The following is a 23,009-nucleotide window of genomic DNA, read 5'->3' on the forward strand; positions in this document are numbered from 1 at the left end:
CCGAGTCCTGAGTGAGGTTCACTCTACCATCTCTGTACCTGTCCTGAGCAGCTCCAAGTCGCTGATTAACACCCACCCAATGAAGCTGGCTATCTTCATTTAAAGCCACAATCTTAAAACATACAGGAACACTCGCTCTCCTGACATATCTGTCATGCTTTCCTAGGTAATTTTTCCAGTTTTTGAAATGGCATTTCAGACCTTCTTATGTCTTTAAACCTCCCACACTCTCTCCCCCCAAATCCTGGCTAATGAGGTAGCCTAAAATTCCCTGAGAATATAGCAGCCAGAGAGGAACTCCCTCATCTCCTCACAGTAATCTGGAAACTCTTTTGCATTTGCACCTGGCTTCTGCTTCCTTTCTACTGTACGGGAGAAAGCCTCTCTCCCCTTCTTTGGGCTTTGGACAGGTTCACCTTTCTCTTGCAGCTGTCTAGAATACGACCTTCTACCCTTCTTTGCTCTGGAGTTTGTCCCCATACCTTGGGGATTACGTTCTCTTTGGAGCTGCACGGCCCCATGGGGCCTCAAACTTGGCCTTTCTGACAAGGGCAGGTCCCGACCACCAGCACCTTCTCCAGCAAACCTGGGTGTCCCTTCCTTGGCACAGCTTCCCTTGGGGGAAATCTGAAGTCTCGGGCGTGGCTGTGGGCTCAGGAACCGAAGCCTGAGCTGGACTAGACACGTGCTGGACTCCAGTGGCAGCGCTAGCAGCGCTGTCTTAGCTGCTCCTCAGCGAGCTGCCGAGGAACCAACTCCTTCTGGTGACGCCTGCACCCCGGCTCCTCTTCGCGTTCCCATATTTTTCGCCGCCCTCTGCCCAGGCTTAATTAATTATCTCCTCTAGCTCCTTCCCCACTGACCTCCTCCCTAGTCCATTCACCCTGGGCTGGGAAGGAGGCAGTAGGAGCGCCCCGCTCAGCACTGATTGTCTTGCGGGAAGAGGGGACCGTGCGGTGGCTGCAGAACGGCGCACAGGGCTCCACGATGCCCGAAAATGTCTCTTTCGCCAACTGCTGCGAGACCGGCGGGCGGGACGAGCGCCCAGGCTGGCTGGGAGCGGACGGCGCGCGGCCCTCCGGGATCCCCCGGCCTCCCTGGGTGGCGCCCGCGCTGTCCGCGGTGCTCATCGTCACCACCGCGGCGGACGTCCTGGGCAACCTGCTGGTCATCTTCTCGGTGCTCAAGAACCGCAAGCTCCGGAACGCAGGTGAGCGCCATGCCGGCTGCTGAGCTCGCGCGGTCCCCCTGGCGTCTGGTCTTGACCCTGACCCCGCGATCCGCTCTTATCCCTCCTCGTTCCCCGGCGCCCCGTTCTTTTCTCTCTAACCTTGTCCCCAAGTTCGGTATTGAACTCAAAATTTAAGGTGAGTTGCTACCCTCCCCCGATGTGCAGCTCTAGAGCCTGCCCCTTGCAGTTGCCCAGGGCACACTTGGTGCATCAGTGCCAGCATGAACTGGGCAAAGTTTTTATTGCGCGCTTTTTGGCAAGGAGCGGGCTCTGTGGGAAACTACGCTGCTGGACGCGCGTCACTATCCATGGCGCTCCAAGTTGTGCCAGTCCAAGTGCGGCCCTTCGCTGGCCACAGACACCTCAGAATCTGCACACAGTAGGTTCTTAGAAAATATTCGCTGAGACAAAAAGTGAATCAGTGAAAGCACTGTAGTGGGCTTGGTATCAGAAACTTATCCCCAGGTCATCTGAAGACCAAATTCCAACTGAGAGAGTGCAGTTTAGAAATCTTCAGGCTCTGCTTGAACTGAAATAGATTGTTTTAAGATAACGTGGTTTTTTATGAAGACGGGATATTCATGATATTAACCGAGGATTAAAACAGTGATTTGGCTAAATAGTGCTGCGATCCTGGAAATATTTTTCTCCTTTCAATCCACTCTCATTTCAATTTTCCCATACTCAGGTCTGCAAGGAAAACAAAACCAGAGGGAAAGAGTATCTGAACTCCAGCCCCGAGGTGGTCATTGGAGTGTCCTGACGACTTCTGCTTGGGAAGAAGCTCGATGATCTATTTGTCAATTTATAATCTCCCAGTTTGGGCCTTTGGAGCAACTCGGATATTAAGAGTGAACTAAAATGAAAAGATAACAGCAGAGAGCCGATTCTGTAGCTTAAATGAGCTCTTCTAAAGAGCTAGACCACTCAGAGTGGCTGTTTTAGTTAATGGTTATTTATTTATTTTATATGTATATATTTTGTGTGAGCCCGTTACTTTAAGATTTTTAGCTAAAGAATAAACAAAAACAAAAACAAAAACAAAAACGAAAAAAAAGGGAGCTTCTACCCATAATGTGGGAAACGACATTATTAAGAAGAAGTAAGCTTTTTAACTCAGTCATTTCAGTACTAATGGCTAGTAGTATCTGGAATATTTTTAAGATGTTATTGTGTCCTTTGAGTAAAAGCTTATATATTAGGAAAGAGCAGGTTATGATTAGAAAGCTGTATTTAATTGTCGATCATATCATCTTTTTGCAGCAGCCACAGACATTCATTTCCTGCACAGGGAGGCAGGAAGAGGCAGGGCTGGGCCCTCCAGGTTCTGATACTGGCTACTTCTCTCCCTGACTAATCAGGTGTTTAGAAAAGGCCTGATGGGCTGTGGCTCTTTGCTCAGTAAATTGGGCTGCCTACGTGGGAGGGGGGGCTGAGGGCAATGGGTGCTGCTTCTTTTGGCCCGAGGAAGACAAGCATCTTCTCCCCTTCCCCATTCTGCTGAGGACTGGCCTCTTTGACATTTCTAAATGGCCTCGCAGAAACCTTTTTGATTTGAGAGGGTGTCTGAAGCGGGTAAGGAGCATGTTAAATTGCTGGTACATCCTCTGTTCTATCCTCCCTACCTCCTGTTGCAGCCTAGCATTAGAGAAAAAAATTTAACACTATATCTAAATGACATTGATTCCTGATACATTGGTGGCTCCTCCAGTCATGCAGTTTAACTGGCTTTTATTTGACCGTTGGCTTTATTGATGATAACCATGAAAAGTCATAGTATCGATTTAAACTAAATAACATTGGCAGAGTGAGATTTCAAAAGGTGCTTTAAAACCTAACTGAATAGTTAGCACCCATTGCTCTATTAGTTAGGTCTTCTCTTACAAAAGAGTTTGGATTTTCTTTAAGAAACACTTATCTCAGATTTTTCTTTAATTAAGTCTGGTTCCTTAATTCATTGGTGTTAAGAAGATAGGAATGACAATGAGAACACATGGATTTCCAATAACAAGGCACACAGTCCATATTAAGGTCATAGCACCTGTCTGAACAGGCATCAGAATCCTTTACTTGACTATTACAAGTTGATATGATCGACAATATTAAATACAGCTTTCTAAACGTAAACTGCTCTTTCCTAATATATAGGCTTTTACTCAAAGGGCACAGTAATATCTTTAAAATATCCCAGATAATACTAGCCATCACTACTGAAATGATTGAATTAGAAAGCTTACTTTTCTTAATAATGTTGTTCCCATATTATGGATAGACACTCACTTTTTTTTTTTTCCCCCAAGGGCAGACCCTGTCATTCATAACAAGGATGTTCCTGATGGTGGGATAAGTGGTCAGAATAATTGTCCTTTCAGGGGGGATCATCCTGTCTGTGACTTCTGCTGCTGCTTGCGCTGGGTTGATTTTTTCAGAGATGGCACTAGAGAAGGGAGAGGGAAGGAAGGAAGGTGGAAGATGGATTCAGGGCATTGACTCAACTTAGAAGGTAAGGCCAGGTGTTTCTTCATTCTTTGCTATATTCCCAGAGCCTCGCACAACACATGGCACTGAGTAGGCATTTCACACTTCTCAGTGTGTGTTTGTTTCCTGTCACACTTTGTGATCTCCTGACAGTGTCTGAGGACTGTCCCTTGTGCCTACCACTGCCACTCTTACCCCAGACAGGACCTTATCAATATTAATCCCTCTATTTTAAAAATCTCTTCTTCTCCCTGATCTTCTGAATCTTCCTCCATCGAGTTCCTTCTCTCTTCTGTATTTTCAGCTTCTGCCTCTTTCCTTTAGCACACACATGCATGCATGCAAATGCATGCACATACATATACACATACACACAGGGGTCTCTAGTGTTTAAAAGAGAATCTTTCCTTAATTTCTATGTCTTCTAATTTCCTTCTCTTCTCAGCCAGACACCTTAAAATAACAGTTTACATCCAGTGACCACCTCACTGCTGCCCAGTGCCTCTTCAGTCATCTGGGATCTGGCCTCCTTGGAAATACACCTCTGTCCCGTGTCTGACACTGAGGGCCTCTCCCTCCTTGGGGCCTTTCATTTGCTCAGCTTACCTGATGCTAGTTTTTGAATCTCCTTTCTCTTCAACTCCTAAACACTTGAACCCTGGGAGTCATTCTTGGTTCCTTAATTCCCTACGTCCTCATGATGTTTGCCTTAGAGTATTTCTCAATTTTCCCCTTTCCTGCCCTCTCTACTTTTACTGCATTTTACACCCTCATGAGCAAACTATCTCTTGAGCAAACTATGTCCATAGTCCCCAGACAACTTTCCCTGATCCCTCCTCCAGTGGCTGTTACCACTGCCACAGTCAACGCCTGCTATTAGGAACCACCCTCCATCTACAGACCAATTTTCAGCTCCAGAGCAGTGAGCTGCTGCCACTCCCACTCAGTCCATGCTGTCTGATGCACTACTTTCACCTTGGGAAGTTCCCCGCCTCATTTCTGCTAGTGAATATGCTCCTCAGCTCCCCAAAGGGAGTTTATGAATAACGCTATACACTTACTGTGTTCTTCCTCAGGCTTCCGTGTGTCCTCTCATTACAGCCCTCGCTTCACTGTATTGTTTGTTTTTCTCTCTCCCTGCTGACTGTGAACTCATTGGCAGAAGAGATTGTTATTCCATTTCTGTTCACAGAAACCGGGTATGTAATAAGAAAGAACTGAATATAGGTCTTTTGAAAAAAATCGAAAATAGACAAGGTACCAGGAAAGCAGTGGGACCAAAGGAATTAATTTTGCTTCATGAGGTAGGGTAGATCTCAGTTACAGTACTCAACATTGCTCAGGGAATCACTGTGGTTCTCATGGAACTGAACTGCTTTCAGCACTAAAAGCCCCAAATACTCCTCACTCTTGTCCTCAAAAGCTGACTGGCACCTTCTGCACAAAGCTGTGCCTACTCCCTGACTGCTGCTGTGTGGCCAGCAGGCTCCAGATATGCATATGGCTTCCTAAAATTGTGCCCCAGTGACTCCTTAGGGAGTTGGCCCCTTTAAGCTGCCTCTAAAATGTGAGCCTCCTGCCATTACCTGCACCATCCAGACAGCCACACAGAAGAGAGCTGAAGTAAACTTGTTCTTACTATAACGTGGAGATAACCTCCATTAGCAGAGCGGGAGCACAACAACGTGAGTCGTTCCAGTCCCATGGGCATTGTGACCATGATTTCCTAGGCAACAGTCAGGAGCCATGATCTGACAGTGGATTCTCATGCTGCAGCTATGTCGAAGAGGCTGTTGGGGAGTGGACGCATGGCCATTTCTAGGACATTTGGTGATTTGTAAAGAGGAAAGATATAAAATATTTGACAATAGGATTGCCCAGGAAAATGCGGAGGATTTGGTTGCTGAACACATAGGTCTTTGTCTGCCCTGTCCAGCAGGCACCCAGCAATGCTCAGAGTCCACGCCATCTCTTCTTTGAAACAAATGACTGCATTGCAGGTTTTCTGATGGGAATTTTCTGCCTGGCAGGTGTTTTCCATCCCCTGTTAGCTTAGAGCAGAACCCTCTATGTGACCCCTTTTCCTTGCCCTTCTCTTCCCACTTGCTGATTGAAGAGGTAAATGATGAATGAGTAAATAGGCTGGGCTTAGACAAAGGCTCTTGAGAGGCATGGAGGAAATATTTAACAGACCCACAGTCCCTGCCCTCCAGACATTACTAAGTAAGGCTGAGCCCACCTCATTCAGACTTTATTCTATTGCTGACCACTCTTGGGGATGCCACTAGGTGACAGATGTCTTTTGACCTGCTGAGCTTAGTGGATTTGGAGTGCTTATCAGCCAAAGACCAAACTGGGCTATTTTGGATTCGCTCCCTGATGTTGCCTGAGCTTTCCAACTCACATTTCGGTTCTGCATACCTTATTATCTTCCTCACCGAACAAAAGTGAACACATTTTAAAGCCCATAATTGCATCTTTAGCCAAATCATTGTGAAAGCTCATAATCCTCTCTAATTTCTCCACGTAGCTCTTAGTAGCCCAGGGATTTGAAGACTTTCATGCCTGACTGCCTTTTTCCCCCCGAAAGTTGGAGTCTGTTTAGCATGATATACTGCAAAACTCAGAAGACATTGGTGCTGCTATTAGGTCTTACAGCCTTAAATATTTGTTGCTGAATGGGTAAAAGGGAGTTGGGAAGAAATATCCCAGTTCTTGGGGAGTTTACACTCTAGAGAAACATCCTTCCTTCTTCATTGTCTTCACCCCATCACTATGCACAGCTTATCCATAGGCAACCCAGTCCAATGCTATAAATCTCTTTCTTATTCTTTCTATGCAACTACTAATAATATAAAAACAACAATCATAAATAACAGCTAACATTACTAAGTGCTTATTATGTGCCAGGTATAAATCTCTCTCGTTTAAAAGAGAGAAAAGGAAAGGAAAAAAATTATGCACAGTCCCCCATCAAAGGACTTCCCTTTCTAAGCACCACTTCATTTCTCTCCTTCCCTTGAAGGCAAAATTGACTGAGAGAGCAACCTGCGGTACTAAAGTTTATTTTCCAACATTCAATAGAATTTGCCTTGCTCACTGCTCACCTCCCAAATGCCAGGGTAAGCAGGCACTTTTCTGTTTTCTCTCTCACTTTTGTGGATGACCAAGAAACAATACACCATTACTCTTAATCCACTTGATATTTCTTTTTCTTGATTTCTTCCTATGTATCTTCCTGTTCTTTCTCACTCTTTATCTGTACAGCCATAGACAATTCACATAATCTGAGTGTTGGATTATTGATCTATAAAATGGAAATCACACTATCAACCTTAAAGGATTCTTGTGAGAAACAAATGAGAAACAATTTATGTAAATGTACATTATGAACTTTAGGATATTATACCCATTGTTGTTTTGCTGTTATTAGTAAATATAAATAAGATAATAAAAGGCTACCTTAAGAGTCTCCAAGTGATCTCATTTGATGATTATGGCAGAATGTTTTAAAATAGGCATGATTACTTTTTAAACAGATACTTATGCTTTTAAATATATTTTCTTCTTTAACTGGTTACAATATTCCCCATCATATATTTGTTTACACTATTAGCCTGTTTAGCTATCCTTCTTTAATTAAAGTGAAGTTATATTTCAGCTCAGCCCTTGTATGATTCATCCACACACTCTAGGGTTTTCTTTGGGAAAACAATTTCTGTCCTCAAAGAATCTGAGAGTCAAATTAGGAGCTTATGTTAATATAAAAATCATTGTTTTAGTATGTGTAAGAAAATCAAGTTTTTAATAAATGATCTGTTCTCAATAATTTCAGTGCCTATCTCCAGCAAGTAACTAATACAAATATCTCAAATTAATTTGGAGATTATTATTATTTCTTATGCCCTTTCCCATACAAGATCCCATTTGGGGAGACAGCCATTCTGGGATGGAAGCAGCCTGTTGCAAGGGACTCGGTGATTTTGTCATCCCCTTGGTGCATTGTCCTGCCAGAGCAGCCCCATCCCCCACCACTGCCCCCAGCCACAGGCCAGCTTAATTCTTCCATACCCTTCCCACCATCTCTTGCTGCCCTTCCTCCCAGCTCTCGCCTCACTGGAGGATTCCTGTTTCTGTGTCTGTTCCTCCAATATCACTGTTGGTATCTTAGCGGCAGGGTCCGTGTGTTTCACCTGTCACTGTGCCCTACCAAAGTGTGGTAGGTGCTCAATAAATGTATTATACATTTGAATAGGAAGAGGCTGGAAGAAGGACTAAAGGCACAGGAAGTTTATTTGTTAGAAATGATGGATCATCTGTTGGTTTCTCTATCATAACCCTCATCACAACTTGTTTTCATTTAATTGTCTCCTCTATGAGACCATGAGCTTCGTAAGGGGAGGGAGTGTGTCTATCTTGCTCACTATGCTTCCCATGTTCCTGGCAGAGCTCGTATCTAGCGGATACTTGGCAATATTTCTTGAGTAAATGTCCATCTATTTCTACATCATCTATTTTAGCTCAGTGACTGGGGCAAACTCTTCTGGGCATGCAGGGTCTGCACAGGGAAGAAAGAGGGGCAAGGGATTGAAGCTTTATCTTCCAGAATTCTCCTATCTGATGAAGACTAGGTAGCTCAACACTTGTTGGCTCTTTCTCAGATTACTAGTTTCTCATTAAGAAATAGCTTTTTCAGAAAGAAGAAGAAAAAAAGTGAGGAAGGAGGGGGTTGTGATGGTTGGTGTGTGAAGAGATGTGCTTTGCCTATGAATATGGAATAGAATTCCATATTAGTGAACAAAACCCTGTTATTGAAGTCTATCTTTACTAACAAGCCCTGTCTTGGTAGATGGAAATAAGTCACACCAGGACTTGTGATATGAATATTCATTAGAAGCCTATTTAGGGTGTGTTGAGCAGAGCTGTGTGTGTCTTGTTCGATTTCTCACCTAGCTGAGAAAGAAATGGATAGAGAATTAGGTCTTTCATTGACTATCATCCAGATAGGACCTGGCTTCTTACAAATGGGAGACAAAACAAGAATTTTATTCGCCTAATTTGGAATTGTGTCAAGAAAGCTAAGAGACAGTACGACTTCTGGCAGATGACTTTACAGCAGGAACTGGTTAATTTCAGCCCTTTGAGAACAGCCAGAATAATAGAGGAGTGTAATTGAATTACTTTCCACGTGGAGTTTGTGGAGTCAAATGTGTTCTTCCCACTATTTACAAGCTGTTTGCCGGCCTCTGGGGCACTATTAGTGGATGAGCCACATTAACGCAGCAGAGCTTGACTCACTTACTGTCCTGGGGAAGCAGCTGGCAGAGACAGCGAGCAACTCTTGTCTTTCTCCCCACGTACCTGCAAGTGCCAAAAGCTTGTCTGCTGCTTAGCAGGCCTAGAAGAGACCAAATTCCTGTGTTGGAAAGAAGCGATATTCTTCACAGAAACAGCAGTGTGGAATGTGCATGAGGAGGGGAAAGAAGGCCTACAAAAGACGAAGAGGAAACCGATGGAGTGGTCAGTAACTCGAGGGAAAAAGAAGTTCAATGACTTGCCCAAGTTCATTCCACCCGAAAGTGGCCAAACTGAGATTACCCCAGGTCATTCAAACTCCCAGCACCACCTCCAACTGTCAAAAGGACACTTAAAATTCTGGGCAGAGACAAGGGCTTGTTATTCAGCTAAAAACAAGAACTTTGAGAGAGCAAATCTCTCATTCTCTTGGGACCAAGTGAGGTCTGACTAGAGGAGTCAGAGACAGAAATCCACCAGTGGAGACAGCAAACAAGACTGGGAATTAAATGGAGAAGGAGGAGACCCCTTCACATCCCAAGCAAGTCCTCAGATGTGCATTTCTTGCCTTGCGGTACCAACCAGAAAGAATACAAGAGGGCTTTATCCCATTAAGTAAATAGATTCCCTAAAATAGTAGATTAGAAGGAATCTAGCAGTTCCACCTGACGCCAGAGTCTCTTTTGCCATCAACCTATTTGGATGTCTTGAGAAACAGGAAAGCTCACTACCTCGCAATCACTCTAATTGTCCAAACAATCTCTTTCTTTTCAGTTGCATCCTGTCTACCTTAGACCCTAACCTAAGTAATTAGGTCCTGAGAACTCCCAAGGAGGTAACAGATTTCTTTTCTGTTGGTTCTGAGTGGGGTTGGCCCCAAGCATCTAAGGCCAAAATAGGCACATCGGGAAGGCTGTCTGTGGATCTTCCAGGTTCCCAAGGGCACATGGAGCATTTCCCATGGCATCGTCCTTGAGATGGGGTGAGAATGTGTGTCAGGACAGTGGTGGGCTGGAGGCAGGCCTCTCTCTACATTGTGGGTCTATAATTGCAAGTTTGGAGTCTACCTTGCTTGAAGGTCTGTCTCAGGGGAACTCCCAGTTGGGTGGCTCTGAGCCTCCATTTTTTTGAACCCCTTTAGAACCCCTTTGAAGACCACAGCCTGGCCTCTCTGATTGCTGTACCTTTTGGACCACTTTCATCTGGCTGACCCTTTGGAACCCTGAGGTGGTCACATCAGCCTCTGACATGCAGAACAGAAGCGTGGTGGTAATGGAGCATCGGTGTCCTTGCCTCTTTAGAGAGTCTCTCTTGTAAATCCATTCCATCTGGCCTCTGCATTCAGCCACTCTAAGGCTGACAGCCTGCACTTCACCAGATGTCAAAAGGCCAAAAGACTTGAAACACTGTATCTGGCACTCACTGTCTCCCTGAGGGCCTCTGCTGGTAGGAAAATATCTTTTGAGCATATAGTAGGTGCTCAAAAAGTACAATACTTGGGGAATGAAACAAATGACATTGGGAATGGTGCTGCTCGTGCCTTGAACTTCATGTTGTCCAGATTTTCAGGTTCTTGGTACTTTATTCATGAGTCAGTGTTGGTTTTAGAATGCAAACACTTTAGGAACAGAGACTGTTCTTTTGGACTAAGTCCTGTCTCTTCCCTAGGACTCTAGCCCAGAACATATGTGAAGCATATTGATCAATGGTTGTTATGGTCTTCTGAGGCTCTTTCTGGTTGGCTGGGCTTGTTAGTGCTGGAAAATGTTCTGTTCTAAGGAGGGAGGCAGTTCAGGAAACTGGGGAATGTTCAGGCAAAGTGGGGAGGCCTCTGGAGGCTATGAGACGAGGAGCGCCCACAGTCCCTCTCCACTCCATGTGACTAGACTCTGAGCCACCATGCCAAGTGTTTGCCAATATGGCAACATGGCTGTGTTTAGGCCCCAGACAAGGGACAGGGGAATACTAAAACATATAGTTCCCACTCTCAAAACTCTTCTTCCATCTCACATGAAAAACGCAACTCGCATTTAGGAAAATGAATTAAAGACACTTGGAAAGTAGCCTGTTAACCAGTGGGGAGAATATGCAAAGGGAAACGGAGAGAGATACAGGAAGGTAGGTGTATGGAAAGGGATCCAGATGCCTGATTTTCAGATTCTTCTCCCCAGAATCCTTGCCGGAGCTTAAATGATGCAAAACCACTGAGCATCGGTGCCTAACATGAAAATAGTTACCATTTGCGAGCACCCACTGTGTCCCCAAGCACTTAGAATCATTATTTAATTCTCACAGCTACTGTTTAAAGTAGACATCATTAACTCCATTCTACAAATGAGAAAAATGAGGCTCAGAGAGCCTGAGTAACTTGCTTCAGTCACACAGTTAGTGAGTAGCAGAGATGCAGTTTTAGCCCTGAACTCTGCACCTCTAAAGACACTTGTTTCCATTCCCAATACTGACAGTAATTCAGTTACTTTTAAGTAACTGGACAAAGAATAGAATATTTTACAGAATAGGAATTGTGGAGTCTTGTGCTGACTCTTGCTCCTATTTCCTGTTCCAGGTAATTCGTTCTTGGTGAGTCTGGCGTTGGCTGACCTGGTGGTGGCCTTGTACCCCTACCCTCTAATCCTTGTGGCCATCTTCCATGATGGCTGGGCCCTGGGGGAGGTGCACTGCAAGGCCAGTGCCTTTGTGATGGGCCTGAGTGTCATTGGCTCTGTCTTCAACATCACCGCCATTGCCATTAACCGCTACTGCTACATCTGCCACAGCGTGGCCTACCACCGGATCTATCGGCACTGGAACACCCCGCTCTACATCTGCCTCGTCTGGCTCCTCACCGTGGTGGCCTTGGTGCCCAACTTTTTCGTGGGGTCACTGGAGTACGACCCACGCATCTACTCCTGCACCTTCATCCAGACGGCCAGCACCCAGTACACAGCAGCAGTGGTGGTCATCCACTTCCTCCTCCCCATGGCTGTTGTGTCCTTCTGTTACCTGCGCATCTGGATGCTAGTGCTCCAGGCCCGTAGGAAGGCCAGGTCAGAGAGCAAGCTGTGCCTGAGGCCCAGTGACTTCCGGAGCTTTCTAACCATGTTCATGGTGTTTGTGATCTTTGCCATCTGCTGGGCCCCGCTGAATTGCATCGGCCTTGTCGTGGCCATCAACCCAGAAGAAATGGCTCCCCAGGTCCCAGAGGGGCTTTTTGTCACAAGCTACTTCTTGGCTTACCTCAACAGCTGCCTAAATGCTATTATCTATGGGCTCCTGAACAAGAACTTCCGCAGGGAATACAAGAAGATTGTCTTGGCCCTCTGGAGCCCACGGCTCTGCTTTCAGGACACTTCCAAGGGCAGCCACGTGGGTGTTAATACCCAACACCCTATCCAGGCAGACACTCTCTAGCCTGGATCTGAGGCACGCCAGCTGGGTGACAAACTCATGAAATGATAGGAGTGAATCTGCTCCAATGGTGAGATCAGGTGCCCTGCTAGTCCACACTGACCTGTTTGTATGACAGCACATGGCTTGTGGAACTTCATCCTGTGGATGAGAAGCCTGTCAGCACCCTTGTTTCAGGCTGATTGGGGATGCCTACAGGTACTGGGGGCCATGTCCCAGTGAGCATAGCAATGGACCTGGTAGACACTCTCCCAGTGGTGTGCTGGGGGCTTCAAGCATACGAGGACCAAAGAAGAGACAGAATGAGGAAAGGCCTGAGACAGAAGAGGCCAATTCCTTCCCATGGGCTGCCTTCTCATCTTTCCAATTTGACCTCCTTGCCCCGCTGAATTGCATCAGCCTCATTGTGGCCATCGACCCAGAAGAAATGGCTCCCCAGGTCCCAGAGGGGCTCCTTTTTCTCTTATCCTGGAGGGATGGCAGGAAGAGATATTTTCCTGTTAGTGAGAATGAAAGAGCCAGTTCTGCAGTGCTGGAGGTAGGTAGCTCTGCAGGGGCCACAGGGGGCTGCGGTGGGTGCAGAGGGCAAGCAGCCTACACTTTTCCCCACTGACCTTCCCTGTACACACACACACACACATGCACACACACATACCCCAGGCACCTGGAGCACACTCTACCTGGCTTCCTTTCCTGGTTCCACCGAGTTCAAGTTGTATGACTTGGGGAAGTCCCCCAACCTCTATATTCCTCAGTTATTCATCTTAAAATGGAGATCATGCAGGTGTCTCCCAGGGATGTTGTGAAGATTCATTGGGATAAGTCGGATGAAGAGGTGAGGACAATACCTGATACATGGCTAGCACTCAGTAATCGTTAGCTTTTATTATTATCTGAACTCATAAAATGAAAGGCAACCTTGAAGAAAAAAATCACACACAAAAACAGGAAAGGAAGGGAAAAGTAAGGGGGTGGTGTGTGTTGAAGTGGGTGAAGGGCAGCTCCGCCCTCTTCCTTTCTTACAGGACTGTAAACATCTCAAGTCTTCATTTAGCACCAACAGCTTGATCTTCCTTCTTCAATGCCACGAACATTAATTGAGTGCTGGGTCTAGCAGGAGAAACAAAAGGCATGCTGTCTGCCCTCTTGGAGGTCATAGTCAGCTAATAGATGATATCAGCTAACATTTATTGGATGTTGGCTTTGTATCAGGCACCGTAGTGGTGCTTAGCATTCATTATCTCAATCCTTGCAAAACTCCTTGAGAAGATATTAATATTGATATTTATAGTAAGAAACTGAAACTCAAAAAAGTAAAATGATTACCTAAGTTCACAGAGCTGTCGAGTTCCAGGCTAGGTAAGGAGCCCAAGTCTGTCTGACAGCAGGACTCCCTTTTGCCTACCGCCCCCCCCCCGCCCCCGCCACACACACACCTTGGAATGTTTGGCAGGAACATAGTGGAATGGGAGAAGTAATCCAAGCACATAAGGTGCCTCGGGGCTCCAGAGAGAGAGAAAAGTTACCTTAGCCAGCTGGCTGCTCTTTGGAATGAAGAGCTCAGATGCCCGCCTTTCAGCATGATGCTGGATGCTCTCCCTTCCCTTGTAATGTGAGGGATTAGGCTAAGAGCTGTGCTTAGTCACCTTGCCACCTCGAAGCTTGTTAAACCCACAAATGCTCCAGGCTCCACCAAGGTTTCATTTGTGGAAATCTGGGGAATGGCCTGGGAAGCTGATTCTGACCATGAAAGTTCTCAACCAAACTGTGAGAAATATAGGTGTTCCAGGCCTGGTTGCTGGCACATTGGGATCCAGTTGCTGTGTGTGCAGAGTCCTGCCCAGGGAGGCCTCCCAGTTCAGACCTCAATCTGAGAGACACACCAGAGATCTAAGGCTTTTCTTTGATCTGTGGCTGATTTTCCTGGCTCTAGGCATAGACTGAGCTGACTGGGTCAGGTATATATTTGCTCTCTGTCCTCTCCGTCAACTCCAATGAAATGCCCTTCACTCCTGATTTGGAAGCAACAGGATGCTCTCCGCACGCTCTCCTATCTTTGAGCTGAGTGGCTCAATAAATATAAATTAAAAGAATAAAAGCTCTCTTCAGCTTCCTGGTTTTCCAGAACTCAGCACTGACAATCCACTAACTAATCTTTTTTTGTTTCCATAGGTTTTTGATGAGCCAGGAGCCTAGAGAATGAGGTGCGTGGGGAAAACCCAGGACATCAGCTGTGTACATACTCGCATGGAAAGGCCTCACACTTTGGCCCCTGATTTTAAATAAAGACGATTTTGCTACAGTAGCGTGGGAACTCTATTCATCCTCTGTCTTGTTGACTCTGGACAATTTGGTCAAAGGTACCACTTTGCAACCTTCCTCTCCATCTGTATTAGTTTGCCGTGGCTGCGATAAAGAAGTACCACAGAGTGGGAGGCTTAATCAAGAGAAAGTCCTGTTTCTCCCTTCAGAATGTTTGATGATAGTGTTGACCAGATTCTAACTAAAGCTGCAATGAAGGCTAGATCCAGGTGACTGCAGATTAGATAAAGGCAGACCCCCATCCCCACCCCACAAGACGTGTGATGGGAGGACAGGTGTGCCTTTTCCTGGGGATAAATGTATTCTACTTCAGTTTTGACTGTTCTTTTCACAAAGTGGCAGGCATACAATAAAAACCAAATTATGAGACATACAAAGAGGAAAGAAAATGTGACATATGGACAGTAGAAGAATCCTCAATAGAAGAAGACCCGGAGATGGCACAAATATTGGAATTAGAAGCTAAAGACTTTAAGTAACTGGGGAAAATATGTTAAAAAATGTAGTGGAAAAGACAGACAACATGTTATGGGTCATTTTAGTGTAGGCATCAAAACTATGGGAATGTAAAAAAAAAAATGGAAATACTGAAATGAAAAATGTAATGTCAGATAGGAAAAGTTTATTTGAAGGGCTTGACAGAAAACTGGACAGAGCAGAGCAAAGGAAACAAAACAAAACTAGTAAAGGGAAAGAGAGTATGGGGAAAATCTGAGGGAAAGCAGGTGCCAACTTCCAAGAGTCCTCTCCTAGTGGAGTCCCACAGGGAACAATTATCTCAGCAACAAATTGTGATACAATGTGAACAAGCATGAAGTGTTGTCTACCAGAGAACCTTGCCCCTGTCTAGATGTCCAGGATTTTTATCTGGAGATTAGTCACACAGGCACCCTCTGCCTAGCATGTACCAAAATTCCAGACTCCCAAAAGAAAGCTGGTGTTCATCAAAACCACATTATTTGTATAAATAGTTTAGGTTTGGTGAGCCACCCTTACCAGTTACAGAATGGTGAGAATCCTCTTGAAATCCAAATTCCCAAATACCAGCCAAGGCCAACCTCACAAGCAGGCCTTTCCAAGGATGGCAGTCTCAAATCTGCTATGTCAACTCTTTTCTGCACTTTCCCTAATTGCAAATTAAATACATACTTCTAAATAACCAGAGTCAAAGAAAAAACACAAGGGAATAAAATATTTTTCATGAGGACAAAGGAAAAGACTATAACTAGTAATAGAATTCTCTGTTTCTTCTCTAAAAAAATCTCAAGCTCACAAATTATAATCAGATCTGAAGGGCACCCCTAGAACATCAGTGCAGTTTTTTTGTTTTTTTTATTTTTTGTTTTTTGTTTTTAATAGTAGTAAGGTATAAGCTTGGAGATCAACAAACCACAAGAAATGGTTTTGGACCGGCCAAAATGTGCATGATGACTGACAACACCCAGAAGTTAGGTCAACAAAGAGTCAGGTGAAACGAAGCTGTCTGACAATGACCTGCTTCAGGTGGCCAGTGTGCATAGCCCAACAACAGGCCAGGTACGAGAGAGAGACGGTGGCATTGATTTGCCACTTGCTAAGTCAGCTGCCATACTCGGACACTTTCATGGACTGCCTCACCTGTCAGCACCGTGCATGGTGTTTGGCAGAGAGAGGGGAATGCAGACAGGAGTCACATATGGTTCCTGCCCTCTAAACAGCTCATAGTCCCATGGAAGGGACTTCAAATGCACGAAGAAAGCTTTCTAGGCTTTCCTGCTAGAACCCTGACTATTTTGGTTTCTGCCACATATGTGGTAGAGAGGGCAATGGTTGTGAAGGAGAGGAGGAGGACCACAAGGTCATTTATTTTCCATTGACTGATTGCCTGTGTTACTGGAGAGTTGGGTCCTCTTCTGAAGCGTTATCCAGGTTCTTGATGTCTCGAACAAAGAATTGAGCAAGACACCGAAATATAGTAGAAAAGAAAGGATTTATTAGAAAGGAAAGTACACTTCCAGTTGTGGAAGCGGGCCTGAGCAAGAGAAGTGTGGCTTAAAAGGCCTGGTAACAAAGACTTCAGGGTTTTTATTCCTTTTTTACTGTGGGTGGTTACTTTTCTTAGAGCAGTGGGCTTCCTTGATTGACAACTAAGATGGACAGGGCACGGTGATTCATCATTTTGCTTTCTGCGCATGTTTGTTCCCAGAATTCAGTCTGTTATAATGATATTAATGAACTTTCGGGCATATACATCATATTATAATGACGGTATAATGAGGCTCAGGTGAGTTGAAGGTTGTCGGGGGTCTTTATTGCTCAGGTGCGAGTGACTGATTTAAACTGGTACCTAAATCGCTGCCTACTGGTTTCTTTGTGTGAGTTAAAGTTAAAAAATGCATTCTGGCTTGCTTAATTGTGCACGGATTAGGACAGACCCCTTCTAGGATAGGATGACCTCAGTGTCTTTGCAGGCAGACCCGAAACCCCCTAACTAACTCTCCTGCCTATCTCTTTTCTAAGAGCCATGAACCCCCTTATTATTAGTATGGATGCTGAGGGACGAGAGGTCTCTTCTTCTGTATGTGCTTCCTGCTGAGAATGGCCATAGTCCCTGCCTACAGGGGTTTCATGGAGCTCTTTCCCTTCCTGCCTCAGTCAGGGTGAGGTCTTGGGTTTCCTGCTGAAGTGCCACCTCAGTCCCTAAACAAGGAAAAGAAGATACAAACTCATTATTCAAATCATACATTATTAATTTCTATTATTGATTTGCCTATTAAGTGAGTAAAGGGAAACAGGCTTAGTTAATATATTTCTTAAAGACAAAAAAAAAGACCTTTGGCTTAAAGTCCCCTCCCCGCCTCAGACTCTAAGGGCCCTGCCTGGTTTAACACTATTTCTGCTTAACAATGGGCTGATGACCCTTATCAATAGCCAGAGGATCTGAGTCGCCAGGGCAATTATCAGGATTTGAGGGAGGGAGCCTTTTTCCAAAGAAAAGAGGGAAGAAAACTAGGTTTTTCTAAAAAGATTAACTCTGCAAGAGATGTCCCATTACATTTCCCGCTAAAAGATTAAGAATTTTACAAGTGATGTCCAGTCTCACCTGCAATGGGATACAAGAACTTTCTATCCATCATCACCTTTATTATTTCCATGGGTTAGATGTTAATAGGCATTTTATGAAGGATAAAAGAGAAGCTCAAGTTAAGTAACTTGCCTAACTGAATTCACATGGGAGAATCAGGGCCTCTCTACAAGCCCAGTTTGTAAAGCAGAGAATCATGTCCGCCCACCACCGTGGGAGTTAGACATGCATCCATATGGGGTAGTATGTGACTGCTGAAAGTAATGGCTGCATCATAGAAAACCCCATTGCGTAAATATTTCATAAGATACCTATTCATTTGACAGGCACACTGACACTGGTATCAATTTAGATTGCCTCCAAGCGAGCATTTTTTTTCCCTGCAAACTATGCTTTGCTTTGTCATCCAATCAGGCTGTCTCTCAGGGGGCCCTTCCTTCCCAGGAACACTCTAATCAGGAGTAATTGATCCTCAATGGCCACAGTAGCTAAACATTTTCCTAATTGCAGGTAGAAGTTAAAAAAAAACAGAAACTTTTTAATGTTTAACCAAGTTGCACTTGGTTCTGGATTGCCATCACCCCTCAGACTGAGCCCACACACTGCATTCTAAGGAAGGCTTTACATCAACAGGGGAAATCGTCTTCATGTGGGGCATGAAAATTCTCCACCCTCATGTTTCTTTGACTATTCATTTTCCTTAGTATAGCTTGTAAATCATATAAATTTCTTCTTCATCCTACAAAGAGAAGTTATAGCCCAACCCTGGAATGGCATGACCCTACTAGATGTGAAGACAGCCACTGTGCATACACACCAAGCATCCCTCAGATGAATAAATCCCCACGCAGGCTTGGGAAGAAAACAGGTGAGAAGTACATGATGGCTGCAAAGATGCGAGCCAGGTAAGGCTTTCTAATAGCAGCCTGGTTACAGGTTTCAGTGAGCCCTACAGCCTTGCAAAAACATTTGCTCCTTCTATTTAGCTGCAAGAGCAGATTTAAGAAGGATGACTAAATACTTTGCAAATGAAAGAGGGAACCGTTAATAATTAAGTAAGGACAATAGGTGTAAATCAGACCATCCCGGGCAAAGTGAGATTTGTGGCCTCTCTAGGTTTAGGAGAAATCTACTGATACTAAGAAAAAGCCTCAAGAAAACTTTAAAATGACAGATCTATCAGAACCAGAAACAGTTACTTTAGTTTCTGTCTGCGTGAAGTCAAATACTTACAATCAGTTTAAACTGATTGTTTAAACTGAACTGCTTCAACCCACCCTACTGCCCTGCAAGGCAATGTAATAATTTTTGTAAAGGGCTTGAAGGAGCCCAAGCCCACCCAGAGAAAGTGCTCATCAGTGTTAGGGAAGGTGATGGTGGTGGTAGGAGAGGGAGAACCAGTATCTGAAGTAGTGTTAATAGTAGCAGTTTTGTGCTGCAGGAGAGGTGTGAGTGGAAAGCCTCCCAAGGGGCCGTGGCTGGTCAATAAGAGCAATCTGGTCACTTGTGGAAGGAGCAGGAATGTGAGAATAGGGCAGGCTGCTATGGAATGAAGGTGGAGGTGCTGTGGGTCTCTTTAGAATATGAGTTTGCAAATTCAGTCTGCAAGAGGCAGCATGATCTGGAATCAAATACTGACCTGTCACTTACTAGCATTGAGAACGTACATTCCTTGTGCAAATTCTCTGACTACCGAGGCACCTTATCTGTGAAGTGTGGAGGGTAAGAGCCACCGCCTCTGTTTGTGGGGATAACTGAGTGTGTGTAGTTCATTGTCTGGCACTGGGCCGGCACAAAGTAGTTCAGCAAAGGAGTTGTCCCATCTCTAGAAATTCATACATAATGAGGGAGAAACTGTAGGCAAGATTGAGAGAAAACTCATGTGCTTTAGTAAGAGAGGAGGCATCCGAAAAATACAAAGGAAAGGGCTTGCAGAAATGACTACTCAGCCGGTTGTAGGTTAACCACGCCCTATACATCTTTAAATGGCCTTCTAGAAACTCTTGCCACACATAACGATCTGTAAATAGATAGGACTGGTGGTCAGGGAATTCCTTCCCCCTTGCAGCCCCCGCCTGGAACTCTCCCTCCAATCCTGAGTTAGGAAGTGCACATAGACCCCCAGACAAAGAAATCACACGCCCCTTGCATGGACACTGCCGGGATATAAAAGCTGTAAGTAAGAAAGCTAACCTGAATGAGCTTGTACTTTTGTGCGCTCCGCCGGCCTAATAAACTCTCCTTCCATTAACAAAGTTGTCTGAACATCCAAATCTTCTGGTGTCCTTTCCTGCAACGTTAATTACATTCTTTCTTAAAACCAGGTTCTTGTTTGTTTTTTAAATCTGAGCACACAGTTTAGCCACTTTAAAAAAAAATATCTAAACTGCACTAAACCTTGAACATCATACATTGATTTCCATTTGCGTCTTATAGACTTTTGGTAGAATATGCCTTTGTAAATCCCACACTTTCTCTTAATTTGGAGGCCACCCCTCCCAACCCATCCACAGTGTCTTCCCAGCTCTACAGACCTCAGGGTGAGGTCTGAAGGCAGGTACTCATGGACATGCAGGATAGTGCAGGGGCTGGAAATGGGTGGGGAGGGTCATGACCTAGCAGGCTTACTTATTAAAGGCTTACTTATTAAAGTTTAAAAGCTGTGTGATCAGTGAGTGACATGGCCCAAGTTACATTTTGGCAAGATGAATCTGGGTGCAGCAGGTAGGATGGATGGAAAGGAGAGAGACTAGAGGGTAGAGGACCTTTTAGAAGACTCCAATTCCAAAATAACTTCAGGTGGGATGACAGTAGTGTGAATAAAAAGCAGGTGACTAAAGCTAGCAATATCGCAGTGATAAAATGTTAGGATTTCAAATAAGTTATTACAACTTATTTATTTATTCTGCTACCTGGCAGTTAAGTCACTGTGGCTTAGAAGAACCCACCCTCTCAACCCACTATCTTTTAACCCATTCTAAGCGCCACCCTGAAAAGTGGAACTACCTGCAACCTCGTACCTTACCTATGAAACAGAGAACTGAGACCACCTGTGTCAATATGACTTCATCATTTGTACCATGAAAATTTTAGCCCAGGAAGATAAAGTTTCATACCAATATCTAATGTCACTGTGGGTTTCAGGAAATCCTTATAAACCAAACCTATTGGTTCAGGCAGTTTTTTCATCTAGACAAACAGCTCTGCTAGGAGAACAATAGATTTTGTTTACTTGGGTAAATGGCTTCTTTGTAGATAAATTTACTTCTCAAGACTTGCTAATCCTCAACTACTGTGTCACAAAACTCATCCAATTCCAGCTAGTTACCCTTTGTGACTCACTTTAAACCACTTAAATCCAGACCCCTCCAACCATACAAATACCGCCCGCCCCCCGCCCGCCCCCAGCCTCCCCGTTCTGAGATACTAAGACTATTAGTGTGCTGTTCTCCAGTGTGCACCCAGCCTGATGAGCTTAGTTTTGTTTGACCAACAGGCTTTTTGGTAGTCTCTGCAGAGTTGACAAGCATCAAGCCAAACCTGACAACTTGAGGTCCCCAACCACACACGGTTCCTCCCCTTTTGCCCACACTGCAGGCTGGAGCCCTGCCCTGAGCAGAGACCATGTTGCCCTCACTCTGTGAGGCCTCCCCCTTCTCTGAACCCCCATACACACTATAACTTTCCTTTGCCTCATATTAGAGCTGTGCATATATATATATTTTTATTGCCATTTGCAATGCCATCTATATTTCATGTGAAGGTGCCAACACTGTGCCATGCACACGACCGGACACAAAAAGCCGCCAGCCCCCGAAAGACACACGGACCACCAGAAATAAGTGAGTTATTGGAAACACACTCTTTATTCAGCCAGCTGGGTCTGCCAGGGGTACGCAGACCCTAAATTAAGCAGCCCCGAAATGTTGAGGTACAGGGTTGTTAAGCCCCAAATCCCATTCTTCATTCTGTCTGAACGCAAAGGTCTATTTTTCTCCTATTCACTACCTGTCAACCTATAAGCCGGGGTGTGCAAGTGGGGAGTACAGAAGCAGAAAGCTTGTTATTAGAATGTTATGTCCCTATGATCAAAAGCCTTTTGTTCCTATGGCGATAGTCAAACAGCAATTTTCCTATAAGTAATAAATCTCAAGTAGTCATTCGTCAGCCGCCACAAAAGCTTAATCTAAAAGTGCCTTTAAAGAGTCCCAAAGAATTTAAGAACAAGAATTTAAGAAAAAGGAATGTAAAGTTTTTTCCCCTAAGGCAAAATTCTAAAAACAAGATCTCTCTGTTATAATTTAGAATCATATTTGGCTTTACAAAACAGGCTTTTTCCAGTTCTTTTCAAAGTGCTTGATGATTCTTTTTTAGTCTCTTTTGTACTCCATACACACACACTAAATTTACACATCAAACGCGTCAGCTTATATATCCTATGACTGTCCTTTCCTATTACAGCTATCTTTTCTCTTCTGGTTTTTTTGTTTGTTTGTTCGTTTATTTGTTTTTTTTTGTACCTTTTGTTTGGTGTTTCAAGATCTTTATCTACTTCTTTCTCTTATTATAAATCCTCCTAAAAACATCCCAGGCACTGTGACAGGTGCTTTATGCATGTCATGGGGATGCTGCCTGAGTGGAGCTCAGGCTTGGATGAGCTGCTGAGGAAAAACTGGAGACAGCACACCACCAGTATCTAGACGTGTTCCTTATTTTGCGCAGGTACCCTGTTCCTAATTAAAGCTTAGGCACAAGAAGCCAAAGATTAATGCATTGCCAGAGTGGTTGTAATAGAAGCAAGATAACATTGAGGGATGACAGAAACCTTGAGAGAAAAATCATCAAAAGTAAAGTGAAATGAGTCAGGCACAGTGGGACACACTGAGCAAGGATGCTTGAATGCCAGTGACAGGGAGGGTAAGTACCAATCCTAGATCTTCCTGGGCTTTCCATGGCAGCAGGCTATGGGTGTTTTAAGACTTGAGCAAGGTTAACTAAGTCCAAACGAGCATGCCCAAAGCTCTTTATCTAGTCACATTTTACTTTATCATCACAGTTCACCCTCTCCACTCTCCCCACCCCATCTTCCTCTACGCTGTCACCATAACAACCATATCCTATGACAAGTGGCAGAGCCATTATCAGAAAAGATAGAAGAAGCAAACCTGCTCAATGTCTGTCCCATTCGATTTAGCTTCCAATCTCCTTTCC

The 23,009-nt window shown here is 44.6% G+C and overlaps 1 protein-coding gene across 1 annotated transcript; it reads left to right on the top strand.

The window, feature by feature from the left end:
* Positions 1 to 985: 985 nt before the first annotated feature.
* MTNR1B (melatonin receptor 1B) lies at positions 986 to 12,419 on the top strand. Its single transcript, XM_011363290.1, has 2 exons — positions 986 to 1,210; positions 11,571 to 12,419. Exons 1-2 carry the CDS (start codon positions 988 to 990, stop codon positions 12,413 to 12,415), a joined length of 1,068 nt encoding a protein of 355 aa, XP_011361592.1. The 5' UTR covers positions 986 to 987; the 3' UTR covers positions 12,416 to 12,419.
* The last annotated feature ends 10,590 nt before the right edge of the window (positions 12,420 to 23,009 follow it).

The sequence above is a fragment of the Pteropus vampyrus genome, unplaced genomic scaffold (genome assembly GCF_000151845.1).
Source record: "Pteropus vampyrus isolate Shadow unplaced genomic scaffold, Pvam_2.0 Scaffold84, whole genome shotgun sequence".
In the NCBI taxonomy this organism is placed as follows: domain Eukaryota; kingdom Metazoa; phylum Chordata; class Mammalia; order Chiroptera; family Pteropodidae; genus Pteropus; species Pteropus vampyrus.

Coding starts and splice junctions, on each gene's coding strand:
- MTNR1B (XM_011363290.1), top strand. CDS start 988: ATGCCCGAAAATGTCTCTTTCGCCAACTGCTGCGAGACCGGCGGGCGG. Junction 1,211..11,570: donor CCGCAAGCTCCGGAACGCAG/GTGAGCGCCATG, acceptor TTCCTGTTCCAG/GTAATTCGTTCTTGGTGAGT.